The sequence below is a fragment of the Eurytemora carolleeae genome, unplaced genomic scaffold (assembly GCF_000591075.1).
Source record: "Eurytemora carolleeae unplaced genomic scaffold, Eaff_2.0 scaffold92, whole genome shotgun sequence".
Taxonomy (NCBI): Eukaryota; Metazoa; Arthropoda; class Copepoda; order Calanoida; family Temoridae; genus Eurytemora; species Eurytemora carolleeae.
The window spans coordinates 407166-428431 of record NW_019396280.1 but is presented as its reverse complement, the minus strand read 5'-3'; the positions used below and the strand labels follow the sequence as shown (position 1 = coordinate 428431).

General features: G+C 32.7%; 3 protein-coding genes across 15 annotated transcripts; all 3 read left to right on the top strand.

Annotated features, from left to right (window-relative positions):
• The first annotated feature begins 2458 nt into the window (after positions 1-2458).
• Positions 2459-9037, top strand: LOC111700061 (ras-related protein Rab-14). Its single transcript, XM_023470879.1, has 11 exons — positions 2459-2566; positions 2961-3075; positions 3588-3643; positions 3867-3919; positions 4341-4412; positions 4883-4946; positions 5422-5531; positions 6258-6327; positions 6953-7046; positions 7497-7669; positions 8779-9037. Exons 2-10 carry the CDS (start codon positions 2970-2972, stop codon positions 7529-7531), a joined length of 660 nt encoding a protein of 219 aa, XP_023326647.1. The 5' UTR covers positions 2459-2566; positions 2961-2969; the 3' UTR covers positions 7532-7669; positions 8779-9037.
• A 1520-nt stretch (positions 9038-10557) lies between these two features.
• LOC111700044 (transcription factor A, mitochondrial) lies at positions 10558-17851 on the top strand. Of its 12 annotated transcripts, none has more exons than XR_002764896.1 (8): positions 10558-10732; positions 12845-12934; positions 13906-13949; positions 14239-14326; positions 15215-15331; positions 16165-16301; positions 16948-17179; positions 17520-17848. XR_002764896.1 is itself a non-coding variant. In XM_023470860.1 (8 exons), exons 1-8 carry the CDS (start codon positions 10592-10594, stop codon positions 17115-17117), a joined length of 705 nt encoding a protein of 234 aa, XP_023326628.1. In that variant the 5' UTR covers positions 10558-10591; the 3' UTR covers positions 17118-17851. The 12 variants fall into 12 exon arrangements, 2 of the variants coding, with proteins under 2 accessions (XP_023326628.1, XP_023326626.1); XR_002764893.1 differs by having other exon boundaries at positions 17503-17848; XR_002764892.1 differs by having other exon boundaries at positions 17496-17848.
• On the top strand, positions 17816-21262 carry LOC111700045 (cytochrome c oxidase assembly protein COX16 homolog, mitochondrial). 2 transcript variants are annotated; one of them, XM_023470862.1, is made up of 6 exons: positions 17816-17904; positions 18389-18439; positions 18842-18900; positions 19239-19340; positions 19532-19617; positions 19680-19843. In XM_023470862.1, the coding sequence occupies exons 1-6, from the start codon at positions 17861-17863 to the stop codon at positions 19722-19724; spliced, it is 387 nt and encodes a 128-aa protein (XP_023326630.1). In that variant the 5' UTR covers positions 17816-17860; the 3' UTR covers positions 19725-19843. The 2 variants fall into 2 exon arrangements, with proteins under 2 accessions (XP_023326630.1, XP_023326629.1); XM_023470861.1 differs by lacking the exons at positions 17816-17904; positions 18389-18439; positions 18842-18900; positions 19239-19340 and adding exons at positions 19932-20004; positions 20179-20282; positions 20612-20702; positions 21153-21262 and having other exon boundaries at positions 19527-19617.
• Positions 21263-21266: the final 4 nt, after the last annotated feature.

Sequence of the window (21266 nt, the reverse complement as noted above, 5' to 3'; positions counted from 1 at the left end):
CAAAATTTAGTCTTTTCTGATGAATTTTCGCTACCTTTTGCTAAAATTTTGCATTTGTTTTTAAAAATTTTGTATTTTTCGCGAAATTTTCGTTTTTTTCATGATTTTCTTTTTTTTTGTGAAATTTTTGCATTATCATTTCGCGATATTTTCGACTTATTTTTTCGCAAAATTATCGCATTATTTTTTCGCGAAATTTTCGCATTATTTTTTCTATTTCGCATTTTTTCGTGAAACAGATTGAAGCAAAATTTCGCGAAAAAACGAAAATTTTCGCATTTTTGCGAGCAAATTAAATGCGAAAATCTTTGTAGGCCATAAACCCTACAATCTTTCTCCGTAAAATGTCGAGTCATGAAATCAAATCATACTCTGGAACCAACCCCAACCTTTTCTCCTGTAAAAATTCCCAGCAAGAAAAAATACAAAGAACGGAGGAGAAAAGGTGCACCGTTAATCATGTCGCGGAGTTCTAAAACGGAACTCCGTTCGATGCACCGAACGAAGTGATTTGTGGTGCACCGTTTCTATTCCTCTTTTGGAGCTCCTTTACTACTCCTCTTTTTGAGCTCCGTTACTACTCCTCTTTTGGAGCTAGCACAGCTAGCACCTGATGGGCCTAAGAACCTCCTGNCCCCCCCCCCTCCTACCAACTACCCCTCTGGAGCGCCTATTACAACAATTTGTCTTCCTGACAACCATTTTTACAGTAGAAAATCATCTTTGTTATCAATTATTCTCAAGGATTTAACACTTAAACATATTATTTAAATAAAAATAAAGTATTGTGGATTAGGTATAAAATGTGTTAAGTAAATTAAGATGTTGTGTTATATAATCCCATCAAGAAAATCTACTCTGCTTTCCTCTTGTCCTCCTCAAGAGGAGGACTCCTTTTTTCCACCGAAAAAGGAGAATCCTCCTCATTTCCTCCTCTTGTGGAGTCAACCAAAAACGGATTTCTGGAGGAATTCCTTTTGAGGAGAGCACCGCAGTTACTCCTCAAGTGGAGTACTCCTTTCTTCCACCAAAAACGGATGGTTCTCCTCATTTCCTCCTCTTGTGGAGAATCCTCCTTGTTCCCTCTGTTTGAGGAGAATTCTCCAAAAGAGGAGCTCCGTCGGAATTCCTTTTATTGAGAAAAGGTTTTAATGTGGGGGACAGGACCAGGGGGGATTTGTTGGGCAGCCAGTCTAAAAAAGTTCATTGACAAGACAACACATGTGATCACACATGAATTATTTATGTTATCAATCCTTCAAAATGCAGAGACACATAATTAGTTCAACTTTAATCTTCCATACAACATTAGATCTGCAAAAGGACCCATAAAAAGCAAAGTTATTTAAGTTATTTAAGATCAGCAAAAGGACCCATTATTTAAGCCAAGAGATGCTCTTTAATGTTTCAACCTATTAGAGAATTTTTCATGACTTACCTGACACTAAAATCATCAATTCTACAACTTCAACCATCAATATCCGAACAAATTATGGGATTCTTATTATGTTAAATTAAAATTTTTAAATTATGCTAAATTATATATCAAGTTTTGGCTACTAAGAACAGTGATAACTAGAAAATTTCAGAATAAGAAGATAATTTTTAAACTCAAGTTATGATTTTAAATAGTCCAAGGAACACAGATTTTTTTCAGTGTAAACATGGGCGCCCATTTCACTTAATAAATGATTTGACAAGTTACTAGTAAAACTAAATATTTGCTGTCCTAACAACATCAAATACACTTTAATATTCCTACATTGTTGTCTTCGTATTTCAAAGTTTTCTGGTTAGATCTGGTAGATCTGTATTAAAACTGATCTACCTGTTAAATAATATACTTGGTTACACACAAAAGATGAGAATTCATAGAAGATTGTGCAGAATTTTCCTGTCTGTTACATTATATCATGACTCCCGGCACGTGGAGATAGTTCAAAGAGTTCAAACGACCAATTATAGTTCAAACAAAAAGATCAAGTTCAACGGACAATAGTTCATGAACACTGAAGATAGCACCGAACCGATTTAATTTAGTCTATCTTTTTTCAACATTATTGGTCTTGTAAATTCTTTTTGCGATATCAATCATATCCCAAAATCTTTTACTCAGAAATTACCCCGGATTTGTTTAATAAATAGCGCCGATATATTTTAAATATATTCTACAAATTTCAGTCTACGGATTCCCCCCGCCGCTTAAAAAGACGACATATCCGATTAGGACAATATTGAAATTTTGAAACTTGTCAAAACCCGTTCTTTGTACAGCAGTTCACTGCGCCATAGGCGTATCGTAATTGCAGTTATTATTTGTCACTGTCAAGTTTATTTTTCAAATTGATTTCCATTGGGAATAAATAATCCTTTCAATTAACTTTTATCAATATTTAGAAATATTATTATCGCCATCTGTAGAGTTAGTGTGCCTGGATAAATTGTTTTGTTTATGTTTTATTTTAAATTGTCAAAAGACTGAATTTCAGAAAGTTTCGTTTTCTGGAAGATGTGTGTTTAGACATTGAGGAAGAATTTTCATTATTTATAGATTAAACTCAGAAAGGTAAGTTTTGACTTTCAATTTAATGCTTGAAATTGAATGTTACCAAAAATTGAATAGGGATATAGAACTTCATGGGTGTCATGTATAAAGGGTCATTTCCTNCCCCCATCAAATCCACTTTTTACATAGACCTTATGTGTTGCGCATGGTCAAAGTTGTAAAGTTGGCTGCGGCCCCTAGCTAGCCCTAGCCGCGGCGCTCGGCTACCTTGTCTGTCCTATCTGCAGCGCTTGGCCTATCTTAGACTGCTCTAGCTCTGCGCTCGGCCAAGAAATTGACAAAAGCTGATTGGTATTCACCAGAAAACTATATCCTTTTCTTCAATTACTATATTTCTTCAGCTAGGATTGAAGAAAGAAATTACAATTGGGAATGATCTTATTTTATTTTTTAGATTTTAAAGATGGCGTCCGGACCATACAACTACTCTTATATATTCAAATATATAATAATTGGTGATATGGGTGTTGGGAAATCATGTCTCCTTCATCAGTTTACAGAAAAGAAATGTAAGGTTTTTTTTGATATCTTTAATCTTTATTCCCATTTGTAACTGCTTGATAAAAACTTTTTTAATTCGAATTTAAATTTATTTCTAAAATTTTTGATTTCCTTGTATCCTTGGTTGAAAAGGACTTAAAATTGCTCAGTTTCAGCGAGGTTCGACAAAAATAGATCGAAAAAAGTATGTTTTGTTTTTGTCTCATAATGTTATTGATGTAAATTTTTTTTGCTGCTAAAACTTGGAAACTTTTTAATTTGCCAAATTTTTTGACTTAAAATTAGTGAGGTTGCATGCCCTATTAACATCGTTATTTGGCCAACAATGCAATTAATCGACGTTTATCTATCTTAATTGTGCTGAACTCTGTCAATTTTGTTCGTTGTCTAATGCATGAGGATATTTTTATTAGTTTTATGCAGTGGTATCTTTGTGAATCTAGTATGTTCCTGTTTTAAATTGAGAATTAAACTTGAAATGTTAACAGCCCCATTTAAATTCTAATATATTTTTATTTAGTTATGGCCGACTGTCCGCATACAATTGGAGTTGAGTTTGGAACTAGAATAATTGAGGTAATTCACAATTCTCAGGAAAATACACACTCCAAAACTGTAACATTAGCTCACGTTTTTGATGATTTTTTTCAGGGTAATGCAATTGTTCTAAAATTAATATTCATAAGCTAAATTTGGTCCTCTCTCCTCAGTGGGAAATTCTTTAGTAACTATTAAACTAATTTTGATGTCACTTTTGATTAAGATTGTTTGGAAAATAATTAATTTTATTAAAATTTAGGTTTCTGGACAAAAAATAAAGTTACAAATATGGGATACAGCAGGACAGGAGAGGTAATATTACAGCCTTAAGTGTTCGTTTGGTGACTCCGTTGTTGAATTAGTAAAAGTTTTTTGTACCATGTTCATTTATTCATTTTTTGCTTTGTTTATTGAATTATTCCATGAACAGATCAATCAACAGATCAGTAAACAGATCAAGGAAGAAGATTAATGATCAGATCAAAGAACATATCAAACAAATTAATGAATAGAACCTTTTAAAAATATTTAGAAAATTATACGCAAAGTATGAAAAGTCTAAATATACTAGAAGTGTAGAGTTAAATCGAGAAAAATTTAAAGATCAAGATAAACTAAACATGGGTTGAAAGATAATTTAAAACCTTGATAGGATAATATCTGATAAAAGATCAATCAAGAAATACAAATTGATTATTGAATAATTGATATAATTTTGATTGATTGATTAAAGGTTTCGAGCGGTTACCAGAAGCTATTATAGAGGAGCTGCCGGGGCCTTGCTAGTTTACGACGTCACAAGGAGGTCAGTCAACTTTTATATGCAATTTAAAAAAAGTCGTGTTGAAATTTAATCATCGTATACTGTATAGCAGGTTTCTTACCAATTTTCACTTTCTAAATTTAATTTAATTTGTCCTGTATCGATTATGGCAGTTATGTACTTTTTACGTACTATGTGGAACAGTTTAATTCATTTTCTGGTAAAAGGGGACTCACCCCCGTGGTCCTCATATTAAGGGTGAAACTAATTGGCAGTTTTTGATAAAAATGCTCAGATGTACCTTGCACCAGTTCTAAAGTAAGCTTTGATACATTTCAAAAAAAGATTTGAGAATTTTTTTCTTCAAAGTTTTGAAACTAATTCAGATTTTTGCTTTTTTGTGTGAATAAAATCACTAATATAAGCCATAACAAAGAAAGTCTTCAAAAAAATCAAGATGGGTATCAAAGTATCTTAAAATATTTAAAATTTGTAAACATGTTTGTTTTCAGATCGACCTACAACCATCTATCCTCCTGGTTAACTGATGCCAGAAATCTAACAAATCCAAACACTGTAAGTGTCCTTCATATCTTCTAGGCATATTCTATAAAAAATGTTATATATATTTTATTTCAAACATTTGTGTAAAAAAATATGGGTCCCTTTTGTTCACATTTAAAATGGTACATCACAATTCATAGCTGATTAATGATTCCTCACACAATAGAAATTAATTAATATCGGTGTAATTTCATTGTTTTTTTTAATTAATGCCTTTGAGTATTTCAAAGTTTTCTGGTTAGATCTGGTAGATCTGTATTAANCCCCCCCTTCTCGTAGAATTGAGAAAGAAATAGTAACATTTCCAAATTTCAATTTTAAACCAAAATTTATTTTTTCTCCTGTTGATGGGAATTTTCTTGATGAATTATTAATTGATTGATTAAATGGTTGATAGTTAGTTGATTGATTAAATGGTTGATAGTTAATTGATTGATTAAATGGTTGATGGATTGGATTAATGAAGAGTTGATTGATTGATATGCAGGTGATCTTCCTGATAGGGAACAAGAGTGACCTAGAATCCCAACGTGATGTAACCTACGAGGAAGCTAAACAGTTTGCTGAAGAGAACGGACTCATGTTTGTAGAAGCAAGGTAATATTTAATGAGAGGCCAACATAATTTCTAGCGTTTTACCAATTAAAGAGTTACAGGACCCATTCTCAATGGTACCTTTTAAACTTTGTCATTAAGTAAAATGATGGATCGAGATATCTAAAGAATTTTCATCTTTTCTAGATTGGAAAACCCTTAAAGCATTACCATGCCCATAACTGTTAGGAGATGTACACTGTACAGTTTTAAAAGAATTTGTTTTTATTTTTAAAACTTATAATACCCTTTTTTGGGTTGGATTATGATCATATTTATGAAATTAAAAGGAAAAATGTTAAATTTTCTATTTAAATCTAAAAATACAATAAAAAGAAAGTAAAACATATATTGCTCCATGAAAATGGAAGTTTAGGTAGCCATATTTAATTTTGTTCAATGAGAAGAACTGTATTTTAGTGGTAAGAGACTAATTTAGAAGTATATCTGTGTAATAAAGCTCCTTGCTAATATATTTATATATAGATGTTAGCTATATATTGCCAAAAAACAAGAAAGAAATTAACTTAAATTTTTAAGCGAACCCCCTTAAGTGACCAGGGCTAGAAAAAATCACAAGTTTTTGAAACTCTGGGACTTGAGCTAAAATAATGATTTAATACAAAGCGCGGGTAAACGGTGGGAGTAACGATGGTTATGTAAAATAATAAACACCTGGGGCATCATCGGGCACTCAAGCTAGTTATGTAGGTATCCATTTGTTTTTAGTGCTAAAACTGGGGATAATGTCGAAGATGCTTTTCTCGACACCGCTAAGAAAATATATCAGAATATACAGGTACAGAATAAATAAAGATATATGTATACAAAATAATAATGATTTATAAGAATAATAAAGAATTAGTATAGGAATTTATAGTTTTTATATAATTTGAAAAGTTAATTAATTGATTGTTATTGAATATTGATTAAAACCTTACTGATTAATTGATTAATTCTATGTGTAAACATATTGTTTATTGGTCAAATATAGACTAAATGTGTGATTCAGGGCGATTTAAAGTTAAGGGTATATTTGGATGTAAGATCATACCCCCATCCCCTGCAGTAAAATTATCTAAGTCCACTATCTTAGAAATGAAAGGGTTTTTAACACGCTAAATTGGGGAGAATAATTTATTTTTCTTCATTGGGGTAATATCATCAAAACAATTAACCTCTGCTTTGGTTAATAAGAAGATTATGAAGTAGGGTTTCTAAATATTATAACAATCCAAGAAGGTGAAATATATTTCAAACCGATTTTTTAGTTTTCACAATTCATTCTGTTTCATGCAGTGCTCCGTTTTATCTTCATACATTTAGCTGATCTATAAAAAAAATATTGTAGACAATTTTACCATATTTGATATTTTATCCGTTTTTCTTAACCTTTTCTTTTTTAATTTGTCTTCTTATGTCAGGATGGAAGCCTAGATCTAAATGCAGCTGAAAGTGGTGTACAGCATAAACCGTCCCAATCTGGGGCTAGAGGAGCCAGTATTCATCCCGGTCAAGGTGTAAACTTTTTTCTTTATTATCCACATCATTAAATACGACATTAAAGATTATATTCAAGGCAGAATTCTTAATTTAATCTTGAAATCGTATTTAAAGAGTTTGAATTTGTCGTCTTATCCTTTTTGGAAAATCCTGTACCTAGTATTAAATTTTTTTTATGTTTTTGAAGAATGGCCGGGTACTAAACGCACAAAAGCAAAACTTCCAACAACAAAACGTCCAGTTACAAAACACCCATTGCTTCCATACGACCAATTCAATATATTCAAGATTTTGAAAGTCAAAACGTCTATAACTTTACTTTTACACACACATTTTATAAAAATAAATTTAGAAATTTTTGTTGGATTTCTTAGTTCTAAGGACATAAAAAGTCGGAGACGTCTTATGTTTGTAAAAGATGATTTCAGCTCTGCTATTAAATAATTACCATACATGTTTTTGCAGGTGAAGGGACTGCAAAAGACTCGTGTTCCTGCTGAATTATATTTACAATGTACACCAAACATGTTTATGGATTGTGTACTGGTCGAATATCTGCGTCTATACTGTACAATTTGTACAAGATAATGCATGAATCGGACTAAATTCAAATCAAACTTTAAATTTAATTCACAGGGGTATAATTTTCTATTAAAATTTCCCACCCCTTTGAGAATCTTATTTTTTTAGATTTTAAATGTGTTTGCACAAAGCAGCAACATTTTTTAGGATTTACTTATCAATTCGGAGAATAAAATTAGTATTTGCCCATTTTTGTCCAATCTTAATTTTTTTCCCAAAGCATCAAAAATCGGAGGAATTTCTTGAAAATACATTCTAACAAAAACTATTGATGAGTCAAGTTTCAGCAGAATACTTTCTATGCTTGAAAAAAAATCCATTAATGCTGAAATTCAAATTTGATTTTGAATTGCATCCAAATTTTGAAATTAGGCCTGTGTTAACCAAAAAATAAGAAAAGAAAAATTATTTATGTGTACACTGTACACAATGAAAATGTACAGTGTACAGTGTACACTGTACACAATGAAAATGATTGATAATTGTTGTACCATTGATTGTACCGTTGTTCTTTACTTTATTACGATTCTACTAAAAGTGTATGTTAATTTAAATTGAGATTCTTTGAATTTGTTCAGCAAAGTATGAATGATAATGAATCCCTTTTTCCTTAATCGAAAAGTAATTATTTCAGTAAAATTTCGAGGGTAACTTTAACTTGTTATTATTAATGCTGCTGGTACATGAATAAAAATTGTTTGTTAATGAGCAGGGTTTATATTTTGCAATAGAAATAATCTTTTCCTTATAATCTTAACTGCATGGGGCACTCAGAACCGTAATATTGTGACCATTAGAAAACATTCGTCTGTTGAATTTATTTATTTTTTAAATTCTTCGTATTTTAACAAACTTGGAGATTTAATCAAAATTTTTTGAATTCCTTCTTTTTGACAGTTAATTATCATCGATAGATAATACAGGAGGAAAATGGGTTCATAGTGTGTTTGGTTAATGGTTATAAGAAGATGATTTGTATATGAAAACTACCCAAATAAAACTAAGAATTTGTAAAGTTCAATACAGTTGTACGACCACGATGTACAATTTTACACAATTTTTTTCAGATTAAACCCTATGGTTACAAATTTTTGTTTGTACTGTTACATACTTTAATTTAATTTCTGTTCATCGTACAATGAACATTGTACATTTACCTGTACAGATTATTGCAGCAATTGTACAATGCACATTGTACACATCAATGTTTGTTTTCATTTACTTGAAATATTAGCAGACCAGTCCAAAGTTTTTAGCTTATTATCAATCTTTCATTTGTTCTTTTGTTTTTATTAATCTAGTAAATAGCTAAAATATAAAAACCTAGCCCTAACTCTTGAAGGGTAACAGTGATTTTATCTTGTGAAACCAATTGTATTTAATATAAATGTGATTTTAGTTTTTTAATAAAAAAAATAAATATTTACATTATTTCTGAGAATTCTTTTAGGTATTTGATGGAACATTTTTAATATGTAGGTTTTAAAATATTTTGGCAACATTCTTAAGTTTGAAAAATTTGACATTAACATTCAGAAAACTTCTTTGAAAACTGGTAGATTAATCTAAGATATAAGTCGACCATAAACTTGTGAAGTGTATTTGAAAACTGGTATATTAATCTAGGATATAAGTCAACCATAAACTTGTGAAGTGTATTTAAAAACTGGTAGATTAATCAAGGTTATATGTCGACCATAAACTTGTGAAGTGTATTTGAAAACTGGTAGATTAATATAAGATATAAGTCAACCATAAACTTGAGAAGTGTATTTAAAAACTGGTAGATTAATCTAAGTATAAGTCGACCATTAACTTGTGAAGTGTATTTGAAAACTGGTAGATAAATCTAGGATATAAGTCGACGATAAACTTGTGAAGTGTATTTTAAAACTGGTAGATTAATCTAGGATATAAGTCGACCATAAACTTGTGAAGTGTATTTGAAAACTGGTAGATTAATCTAGGATATAAGTCGACCATAAACTTGTGAAGTTGTATTTGAAAACTGGTAGATTAATCTAAGATATAAGTCGACCATAAATTTGTGAAGCTTTAGTCAGTGTTTAAAAACACTATAACTTAAATAAGCATGATAAATTATGAATATAATATTGAAAGTAACATATTTTTTAAATAAAAGGCGTATATTTTTCCTTTAAATTGTAGTTCCATCTATTTAAAAAAACATCGCCCTCGGTGTACTGAGTGTACTTACTGTTAGAAGATAAACCCTCAAAATAAGCTTAAAACTTGATGGGAGGTAATTTTTAAAAAATTGAAAAATTAGTTTAATTGGAAATTTTTTTTTGTTCTAAAGTACTACTGTAGTCCTTTTATACGTAATTCAAAATGGGCATTAGTCCAAACGAACGTTAGTCCAATCGATCTGTAGTCCAATTGATACGACACCTAAGTGATTGAATGAAAATTGAAAAATCATATAACGCGGCAACTTTATCTCATTGCGCTACTTCTGAACTTACAGTGTTATATAAATATAATTCCGTAACTTATTAAATGTTATGAGAATTCAAATTTTTACACTCATAACCAGAAAGAACTAGAATTAATTGACAGTTATTCAGACGACTAATTTTGGCAATCTAAATGCACATAAAATACAGACGACCACATTTGGGAATTGGCAGGACTAGGGCCAATTTGTAATCGTTTCAACACTCATTTTTGTGAAATCGTAACCCCCGGCACCCTCCCCCCTCTTATCGATCTTGTACATGGTCGAAAAATTAAACATGTGGATGCGGCACGCGGCCCTCTTTTTTGTCCTTATAGCTGCGGTTTATCGTTTCTGGGACAGACTCTGTACAATTTCATTGTAAATCAATTCCGGGTCTTTCTGATTAGGACTGCATAAAGTTTTTTTCGTTTAGTGCGATTAAAATTTAGTGAGTGAACCATTCATACTACAAATTATATAGAAATGGAAGTTGAAACTAGTATTTAAATTTAAGAAGATGTTAAGAAATGTATCTGCTGTGAGCCAAGGGCTGCGTCAGATGACGCTAAGCTCCAACCTTTACGCAGCAGGAACTGAACATCACGTGATTAAACGCCCAGTTAATGCGTTCATTCTGTATCAGCAGGATCATATTCAGGTATTTCGTACATAACTTTGAATTTGTACTTTATATTGTGCCATTGGAAGATAATATGATTAAAATTAAACCAGGACATGGGACTCACTGTGTCACCCCCCCTCCCGTTTTTGTCTGGGTGTTGCTTATTCTTATTTAAGTCAAAATGTAGGTTTTAATTGAATTTGATGTTATTAGCTAAGCGCTGTGGTTAGGGTCATGCAAAGGAGTCTAGCGTTTCTTTAGTTTAGATGCAACTATGATAGGAAACTATGATAGGAAACCGCAAATAGATTATCAAGTACAATTAATTTTGTACATGGATCTTATATGTAAGACATGGATATAAATGACCATGTGACCGCAGTGCTCGGCCCCCTAGCCTGTCCTAGCCGCAGCGCTCGACCCAGAAAGTGTCTTAACCTAACCCTAAATATATACCAATCTTATATGTAAGACATGGATATCAGCTCCCTAGCCTGTCTTAGCCGCAGCGCTCCGCCCATAAAGTGTCTTAACCTAACATAACCCTAAATCCATACTAATTTTGTTGAAAATTGTTGAAAAAGTGGTCATGTAAAAAATTGATAGGATGGGGAGGGGGCGGTCCAAAAATCGTATACTAGACGACCCAACTTATTTTGCTGTAAGAAATGCAATTATCACTATTGAATACTTTATCCATTCTCCTTTTTATATTTGCCTTAAACTTTAACTGTGCGATAAATACGATGGTCTTAATCATGTGGTATCAAAAACATCGTGTAAGGAATTGAATTACGTCAATTTCTGTTAACTTTGTAACCTAACCTATTGAAAAAATGTAGTATATTGAGACTCTGCTTTGATTACGGTAATATAAGTAGTCTGCGTTCTCATTTGAAACATTAAGAGCAGAGATCTTTGCTAGTTGATTTAGCATTGAATTGAATATAGCTTGAAAGATAGCTTGGGTCCTCGTTGAATTATACGAGTGGAGATCTTGCCTTGATAAGTGGCAATCTGATCGAATATAGAGCTTGAAAGATAGCTTGGGTCCTCGTTGAATTATATACCAGTTTAGATTTGGACTGTGTATCCTTTAGAACCGGGGACTTAAGTCTGGTTGAGAAATTACCCTTAAAGCAATTTCATTTGCTTGTGTGGCTTGTAGAACTAGGAAGTTGAGCCTGGTTGAGATTTTGGACTGCGAGATATTGCCTGTGTGGCGTTTAGAATCAAGAGTTAGTCATTGATAACCAATGGACCTGGATAGATACGTCTCGAGTAAAACTATTATGGATTAGGTATTTGCTTCATGTGCACTGCAACAACATTTTTGTATGTGGTAGAAGATCTGAAAGATATTATCCATTATAACTCATGATATCATTATATCTATAGTTTTTAAGAAATTGAAGAGAGAGAACCCCAACCTAAAGATGACTCAACTTTCCAAAATTCGTAAACTAGGACGACCCCACTTATTTTGCTGTAAGATAAGCACTTTATTCTAAAATTATCACTATTGAATACTTTATCCATTCTTTTTTTAATATTTACCTTAAACTTTAACTTTGCGATAAATACTTAATACGATGGTCTTAATCATGTGGTATCAAAAACATCGTAAAAGGGAATTACGTCAATTCCTGTTAACTTTGTAACCTAAGCTATTGAATAACGGTAGTTGATTGAGACTCTGCTTTGATTACGCATCAGAAGTAGTCTGCGTTTCGAGCAGAGATCTTTGCTAGTTGATTTAGTATTGAATTGAATAAAGCTTAAAAGATAGCTTGGGTCCTCGTTGAATTATACCAGTTTAGATTTGGACCGTGCATCCTTTAGAACTGGGGAGTTAGGTCTGGTTGAGAAATTACCCTTAAAGCAATTTCATTTGCTTGTGTGGCTGGTAGAACTAGGGAGTTGAGCCTGGTTGAGCCTGCGAGATATTGCCTGTGTGGCGTTTAGAATCAAGAGTTAGTTCTGGTGGATCTTGGTAACCAGTAGACCTGGATAGATACGTCTCGAGTAAAACTATTATGGAGTAGGTATTTGCTACATGTGCACTGCAAAAACATTTTTTTATGTGGTGGAAGATCTGAAAGATATCATTATATAACTCATGATATCATTATATCGATAGTTTTTTAGAAATTGAAGAGAGAGAACCCCAACCTAAAGATGACTCAACTAACATCTCTCATCTCTAAGCAGTGGAATGAACTTCCGGAGAAAAGTAAGGTATCTGATGAAAGATTTCTTTCTTGTTAAACAACTACCTTTTTTTTCTGTGTCAATGCTCAGTGAGTCAGCTCCAAATCTTACATTCTTTGCTATAATTCCTTTAATTATAATTTTGATTTTGTTTTGAATAAATTGTCTTTAAATGTTCTTGACAAAAATTAGTGAACGTAATTTTTTAAACCCTCTATCCCGTGGGTATCACAAAAAAAATCTGATTTATACAAATTACTTAAAGAAAAAAGCACTTAGCTGAAAACGGTTTGCCAGAACCCCCTAATCAAAGGGTTACTTCTTCCTAATTGTTTTAAGATGTTTGAAGGCACATTATACTTTATCTCTTGAGTGACTCTCCGCCTAACGAGTGGCATTGTCGATTTAGAACGGTACCCCTTAAAACTCTATTAAAGAAATAAAAAGGAGATAGATATCTCGTTTATCATATTAAGCGTTTAGAATTCCGCCAGTTTCCTTGTCTGTCTCTTTGCCATACATTCGCTAGTATATTTTATTGGGAAACCAAAATTGAAAATAAAAAATGGCCGGCAGTCCGTCATATTTAATGAGACAAAATTTACAGGGTACTTCGAACATGCCCTTCTATAATTTGAGGGTTACTTGAAATTAACAGGGGTCCATATAACTCCGTTTCTGATCCTTAATGCCAAATGGGATCGGGGTTAAAGGTACTTTTATGAGTATGTGAATACAATGTGAACTTTGGCAATATGTTTCTGGACGTGTACTACAAGTTAGAAATGTGTTACTTCATTTGCGGTGTTAAAAGATGTAAATATCAGGATGGATTTTTCCTACAACTTGACATCACACTTCCAATTGTTTACAATAACAACATGGTTAATTTCTGCATATAAAATCAATCAATCAACATTTGCGTGGGTTCGTATTGGATGAAATTATATGGACCCCTGGAAATTAAGTATACATTTAACAGTCCCTTTAATATTTAGAAGCCCTACTTTGAGAATCATCAATCCCAACTAGAGATCTACAGGTCATCTAGGAGTTTCAACAAATAAGCAACAAGTAGAATTCTTTGACGAAACAGAAAGTTTTCGGGAGGGGGGGGGATTACTTTTATGAGTTCTGTTATTTTGTTTCATATTTTTATTTGGATTAAGCGTCTCATAATAAAACGGAATCACATGCGTTAATTTCTAGCCAGATCTAATTTATCCTCATTGTACAAGGATTCATTGATTACAATATTCTTCTCAAAAAACCTGAAATATTTTAAATTTTTTTCTGCTATTCCAAAATGTCTAATGTTAAACTCCCTGCAGGAAGCACATGGATGCCCTGCCTACAGACGAGATAGAAGTTCTCAAGAAGGAGAAGACGGAAAGGAGATTTGAAAAGAAACTCAAGAAGGTCAGCAGAATCCGCGATTTTAAAGCTTCGGCTCGAGTCTTAATTTCTGAAATCCAGCTTTTAAGACCCAATCTTAGATCCAACTCTTACAACAGCTTGTGTCACGTGATTGACAGCTGCACGATTTTAGACTCGACTTACGAACTTAGGCCCAATGAAAATAAAACCGACCTTGGCTGGTTCTCATCAAAACCGGAATGCGCCATTTCCAACCGTGAAATCCGCCAAACACCATAATAACCCGGTTTTATGAATTCAACTCTGCATGTGTGGAAAATTAGATGCAACTTAAATCCAAAAGCCCAAGCCGTCAATAAGGCCCGACGGAAGCTTCGACCTGAGTCCGTTAATCCGGAATTTTTAAAATCGCGGGCCCAGGGAAATATATTTTCATCAAAAATCCCCCCCTCCCTCTCAAGAATCATTTTTCCTCCTTGTGTATGAATGTATAGAGGTTTTTTGCTAAGTTCTGGAAAAAAATTAGAAATGTTTTTTGTTGATAAAAATGTCAGTCAGCTGATGAACAATTTTGGTATGAATCTGACTAAAGATCTTCCAACCCTTGTCATATTTATACTCATCCTGATCTGCAGTTAACTAAAAAGCGCCCGACTCTCATTGTTTTATAATAATCCATATCTTGATCTTTAGTTGAGTAGAGAGATTACAGCTCTGACTTAAGGTCTTCTGAACAGTCGTTAATTGATTATGATCATTATCTTGATCTTCTGTTGATTTAAGACCTCAAAGTTCTGACTTGAAATCTTCCAGCCCTTGTTCTTCACTATTAATTGTTTTCTGGATCTGCATTGAACTATAGAGATCAATTTTCTAAATAAAGATCGTCCAACCCTTATTGCTAAATTTTGATAATAATCTTAATTGTAGTTGTGTAGAGAGATTAAAGCTCTGAATAAGGATCGTCCGACTCTCTCGAATGCGTTCGCCCTGTTCGTCCAGGACTATATGAAGGAGAACACCAGCCCAGGGAACCAGGCAGAAAAGGTATTGCAGTGATATTTCCTTTAAATCAGTGCTTAGGATCCGGATCCGCAAAAATATGTTCATCCACGGATCCGGATCCAATGGGCAAACAGCCACTAAAAAGGAATTTTTTTTGGGAGGATTAAAATAAAAGCACTGCTTTAAAGGGACTGTATACGTAATTACAAGTGACCCTCCATTTATAAAGTTGGTCTTCTACTTAACTCATGGTGTATGTACAAACATTTAAGGACATTTTCTTAATGTTACACGTTTCAAGGTGTAAATCAGAAAAGGAGAAAATGGCACCCTTGTTCAGGGAAAATTAACAATGAGAAATGAGTTGATTTGTAAAGAATAAATACCGGCCCTTTCCTTTTTTACTTGCAAACATGTTATCTATCTATCTATATAATAAAACAAGATAGTCGTATATATATAATATATATATTTATGTTACCTATAGCCGGCCAAACGACTGGACCGAATGGGCTGAAATTTTTGTGGACACTCATGGCTGGCCGGGGGGATGTTATAGGCTAAAGAAATCATTTTTTAAAAATTTTATTTTTTTCCACGGGCAACGCCTCTCATCTCTAAGCAGTGGAATGAACTTCCGGAGAAAAGTAAGGTATCTGATGAAAGATTTCTTTCTTGTTAAACAACTACCTTTTTTTTCTGTGTCAATGCTCAGTGAGTCAGCTCCAAATCTTACATTCTTTGCTATAATTCCTTTAATTATAATTTTGATTTTGTTTTGAATAAATTGTCTATAAATGTTCTNAAGGATGTGGAGTAGCCTGGAAGGATCTATCTGAAGCTAAGAAGAATATAAATATTATTGTATTGTATAGATGAAAGGATGTGGAGTAGCGTGGAAGAATCTATCTGATGCTAAGAAGGCTGAATATAAAGCTAAACACGAGAAGAGTAAGGAAGCCTATCTCAAGGAACTTAGCAAGTGGGAGAGTGCTATTGAAAAAGATGGAAGGTAAATCATCTACTTTTTATTGCGAAGTTTTCTGGAAAACATTGCGGATTTCCATTTTAAACTACGTCAAAATCGTTAATTTGCCAGAAAGTGAAATTTTGATTTATTTTTGGGTCCCAGACCAATGTTGCCAACTGTCACTTTGTAAAGAAATATTTTTGAAATATTATAGATATAAAATATTATAGATATAAAATATTATAGATATAAAATGGGAGTTGTGTTAAAATAAGCGCAACATCCCCAGGCCCTCCTACTTGGTTTGTTTTTTGCTTATATTTTCTTTCAAGGTCAAAATTTGGATCGTTCTACCATTTTTTTATGATAAAAAATACTGGAAGTTTTATCAAAAGTTGTTTTTAAACCACCCAAAACAAAGAATAACACTACCCAGTTGCGTCAGGCTTAATTCCATTATGAATCTGGGTGAACTTTGTAATCTATTACAAAAAAAAATACTTTAAAAATAGATATTTCAACACACAAGCCCTACTTAAAGACGTATCTAAACTATAAAATATGCCAGTATATAGTGTGTTCAGTCCAACCTAAAGTCTTACAGTTGCCACACAATCTCTATATGAACCCCTACGCAATACCCGCCCGCCCCCCTCTCCTTAAATCATCTTACATCTATTTTTGTTAGGAAACAAACCCTGGAAGATTTGAAGGCTGAGTTTTCTAAAGTGAAGAAGGCTGAGACTGATTACAAGATTAACGGCTGGTTCAACTAGATCTAGACGCTGATTACAAGATTAACGGCTGGTTCAACTAGATCTAGACGCTGATTACAAGATTAACGGCTGGTTCAACTAGATCTAGACGCTGATTTTTATCCAACACAACAAAATATTATGATTGTTCGATTATCACTTAAAGTGACTGTCGACGTAATTTCAAGTGACCCTCCATTTATAGAGGGGTATATTCTTTTTTACACTGTTACTCTTAATCCTTCAGCTGAGCAAAGTTTATAAAGATTTTCTTATCAAAATTGTCAATTTCTAACTGTGGTGTCTCTTTTAATGTGACATGCGGATTTACGCTGCTGAAACACTTAGGTTAAACTAATAATTTTACTCCCATAGAATAAAATAAAATATCCTCCTCATCGTAACTCGGATAAGGGATTAATGGGCACCGTTGCGAATCGGACCTGTAACATGCAAATATGGATGGTCATTTAAAATTAAGTCAATAGTCCCTTTGATACTGAAGAGATTTCATGTGCCGTGTCCCAAAATTATAGTGTTCGAATGCATTTAATTTATAATGCTCACAGCTGAGAACTGAAATGAACAACAACAAAAATTAAACTTTCCTCACTGAGAAAGATTAACTCATCTCTCATTGGCCAAATCCTAAAGTGTTGACCATTAAGAAATCGGTTAGTCCTCCTGCTATGAGAGAAAAAGTTTAACCAATCCAGTATTTGAAAAGTTTCCGGTTCAGATTCAAATTCATTCTTTTTGTAACACAACTGAGCTTAATGTCTCCCTATAGGTTAAATGGTAAAATGTAAAAATATATTTTTTAAATAATTTGAAGAAGAATGGAAAATGAATGCTCTGATTGCTAGAATTAGTGGAAATAAGCATTTCAGGTATAATATTTTTAGGAAACATTTTAACATTTTATCGATTGATATTGACAAATTGTCTTTTTACAACAATAGTATATGGAAATAAATAAATTTAAAGAGATAGGAGAATGATTTTTCCAAAGAATTATTAAGATAGCATGCTTAAATCTTCCTTGAGGTCATGAGAGTCCCCATCATTTTTTTATTTATCCAATGAAACAAGCCTACTGGGAATATAAATTTAAGATTCCCCCACCCTCCAAGAATTTTGATTTTTGGAAGGGAAATTTTAAAAAATTATCCTTTTTGATACTTTTCCCCAAAAGTTCCATTATTTACTCCTATATATCATTTATTTTTCCAATTTAACGATTAATTTTTTTAAAATTTCCCGTTGTACGCAAACATACCTTACTTCTGGAGGGAAAAAAACAATGTTGAAAAGGAATGCTTTTCAAGAAAATATACAACCTTGCATGCCAAACATAAATACTCTCTATTTTAGATTTGGAGTTCCCTTTTTTCTCTTTATATTCGGTGGACAATACGCTCTCAGGAAACAATATGTCGCTTTATTTGTTAAAAAAAATAAATCCTTTGAAAAATTCTGAAAGTTTTAAATTGTTGTTCAAATGAAATTCGGAGGTCGCCAATCTACAACACTTTCGATATCCACTGTGACAACTTATAAATACAAAGAGATTAGTGCCTAATCCCTTAGTTTTAGTTGTTTACAGCGTACTGCAATCACTGTATATCAAACAGGAATTACTTAAATCAATAGGAAGGCGCAAAATACAAATTCCTCAATTCCTGGCTTTACAACCAGAAGTTTTGACCTCTGTTCAATTTTCTCTGCTCAGCCATGCAACACATTTACTCATTTCTCTAGTTCAAAATATTGAAGGAAATTGTCGAAATAGTTCTATCCTCTAATTCTGACATATTCTGATCCCAGAGAGTTCCGTGAGATTCGTTACGATTCAAACTTAAATCCCCAAGCAAACTCCAAACTTCGTAAGTTTATATAAAAAAAAATTATAAATAATGTAGTAGCCTGTAGGACTTATGTCAACCACTCTCATATGGAATTATTATCGGCTCAACTATATACCATTTTAGATATAATGTGTTAATTCTTATTAATCACTTATTTGGGAAGTGGGAGGTGGGGGGGGGGATATCCTAAGAAAATTATTTTCTTTTCACCTAAATTCTGAAATAATTATTGGATAAAATTCAAAAGCATAGCATATAAAAAAGCATCTTTTAAGAGAGGGTATTTTGAAAATATACACTTTTCTACTTATTGGAAGTATGCAACGATTCCCGTTAAAGTAATTCTCTTTTTTTAGTAAAACCTGAAGAGGCCTTTGCTGACTTCAACGAGAAGAGTGGGAAGAAAATTAAGTTTGAAAAATCCAATAAATCTGCCGAGGAAGAATTAGATTCTTTAGGAACACAAACTTTTAAGTGGATTTAAAACTTGTTGATTCTTCGATAATAAAAAGAATTATTATTTCATTACAAACCAATCGGTGCTTCTTATGTTTTTGTGAGATTTTTGGAAGAGAATTTTACGTACAAATAAAAAATTCTTATAAATAAGCATTGTTTGTGCACTTTTACAATTTGTGTGCTGGTACAGATAAAAAGATTGATTGGGATAATTGGGAGAACAAGCGCGGCCCCCGGCCTTGGGAGGATAATCAGGAACCTGATAGGGAAATTAAGGTAAGGCCCCCCCCCCCCTTTAACAAACAATAAGATAATTATTTATTTTAAAAATGTTTCAGCGTGTTGTGAAGAAACCGGTTACGGTAGCTGAACTTCTGGGATAAACAATTCAAAGGAAGAAATCCGCGAAATTTAAATTGCCAGAAAAAAAAACATTCAAGATGGCGGCCAGAATGTGCAACTTTCTTCAGCTTACTGCTAAAACTGCCAGACCAGCGATAAGGTAGGGGTTTTTTTTGAATTGGTGTTGGTTATAATTATACTGAATCGTTGATAAATATTTAACTGAATATTATTATCTTAAATTTTAGAAACATAAGCAGCACCTCATGTCTCATGATCCAGCGTACTCAACCTAAGATGAAGATCGAAACCATGAAACAAGTAAAAAATGCTTTGTAGAAAAAAATTTCGTCAATTTATAAAGTATAAATCCACGAATTCACGTCTTAGATAAAGTTCGAACATTATAAAACTGATTAAGTACACCGTACGATTTATGTACAAATAGGCGACACGTGTTGGTTTCTTCCAAGTTTACATTTTTACTGTTTAAAGGTTGACGTAGATTCTGCTGATATACAGAAGAAGTTGGGAAACATAAATATGGATTTTGTTCGCAAAGCTGAGAAGAAGAATAAAGAGAGGGCAAAAATGCACAGGTTAGATTTGGTTAGTTATTTGGTGGGTTGCCGGGTTAATGAATTGACTGCTTGATTGTTTTGTGGGTTGGTTTAACTTGTATGATTGATATTTATTGCTTGATTGGTTGGTTGGTTGTTGGGTTGGTGGGTTGGTTGATGGGTTGATAAGTTGTATGGTTGATTTTGATGGTAAATTAATCAGTTTATTAATTGAAAGATTGAATACTTGGTTGGTCGCCTGATTGGTTGGTTACTAAATCTTGGTTTAGAACTGCAATGTTGGAAATAAATAAATGTTTACTAAAGAAATATATAAAAATAATTTTTAGTTGTTTTTGATTTTTAAGGTTTTTCCGTCGAACTGATTGGATGATTGCTGCATTCTGTTTTTCTCTTGTTATCGGTATCTATAGTTATACAATGTTTGCTATTCAACAGGAACAAAATGCCATTTAGTCCGCCATTTTTAGTTTTTTTGTTAATTTTTTTATTAATACAGTCATAATCCTGGAATTCTCAACACGTACGTTTTCACTGCTGTGACCAGTTTTAATCAATAGCGAGAAATAGTTGACCCTCTATCTTGTATACCTACAGCTTGAACTGATGCACAAGAGAAACGGTTAAACTATGTCTGTACGGTTTAGCTTTTTCTCGTTCTTTAATCATAAATTTATTCATAGCCACTTCTTTATTTCTTCAGTCATTTTTCAAGTATTTTTTAGCATTGATATTTATTTATTTCTTCGGCTGTTTTTCTTGTGTTTTTCAGTAATTTCTTTATATAAACTGAAATTCATTATCCAGTGCACTACTGCAGCTGTGTAATAAGCTTTAATTGTTTTTTCTTGTTTGTTTTCTAATCAAAATGGTGTTTTGAAAAAACAGGAAAAATTCTTGGATGACTTCGATATGCCCGAGGATATTGATAGAACTGAGAAGACAAAATAATTTTAGAATCCCCAAACACACATTTATACATATTCGGAACACTACAAGTGA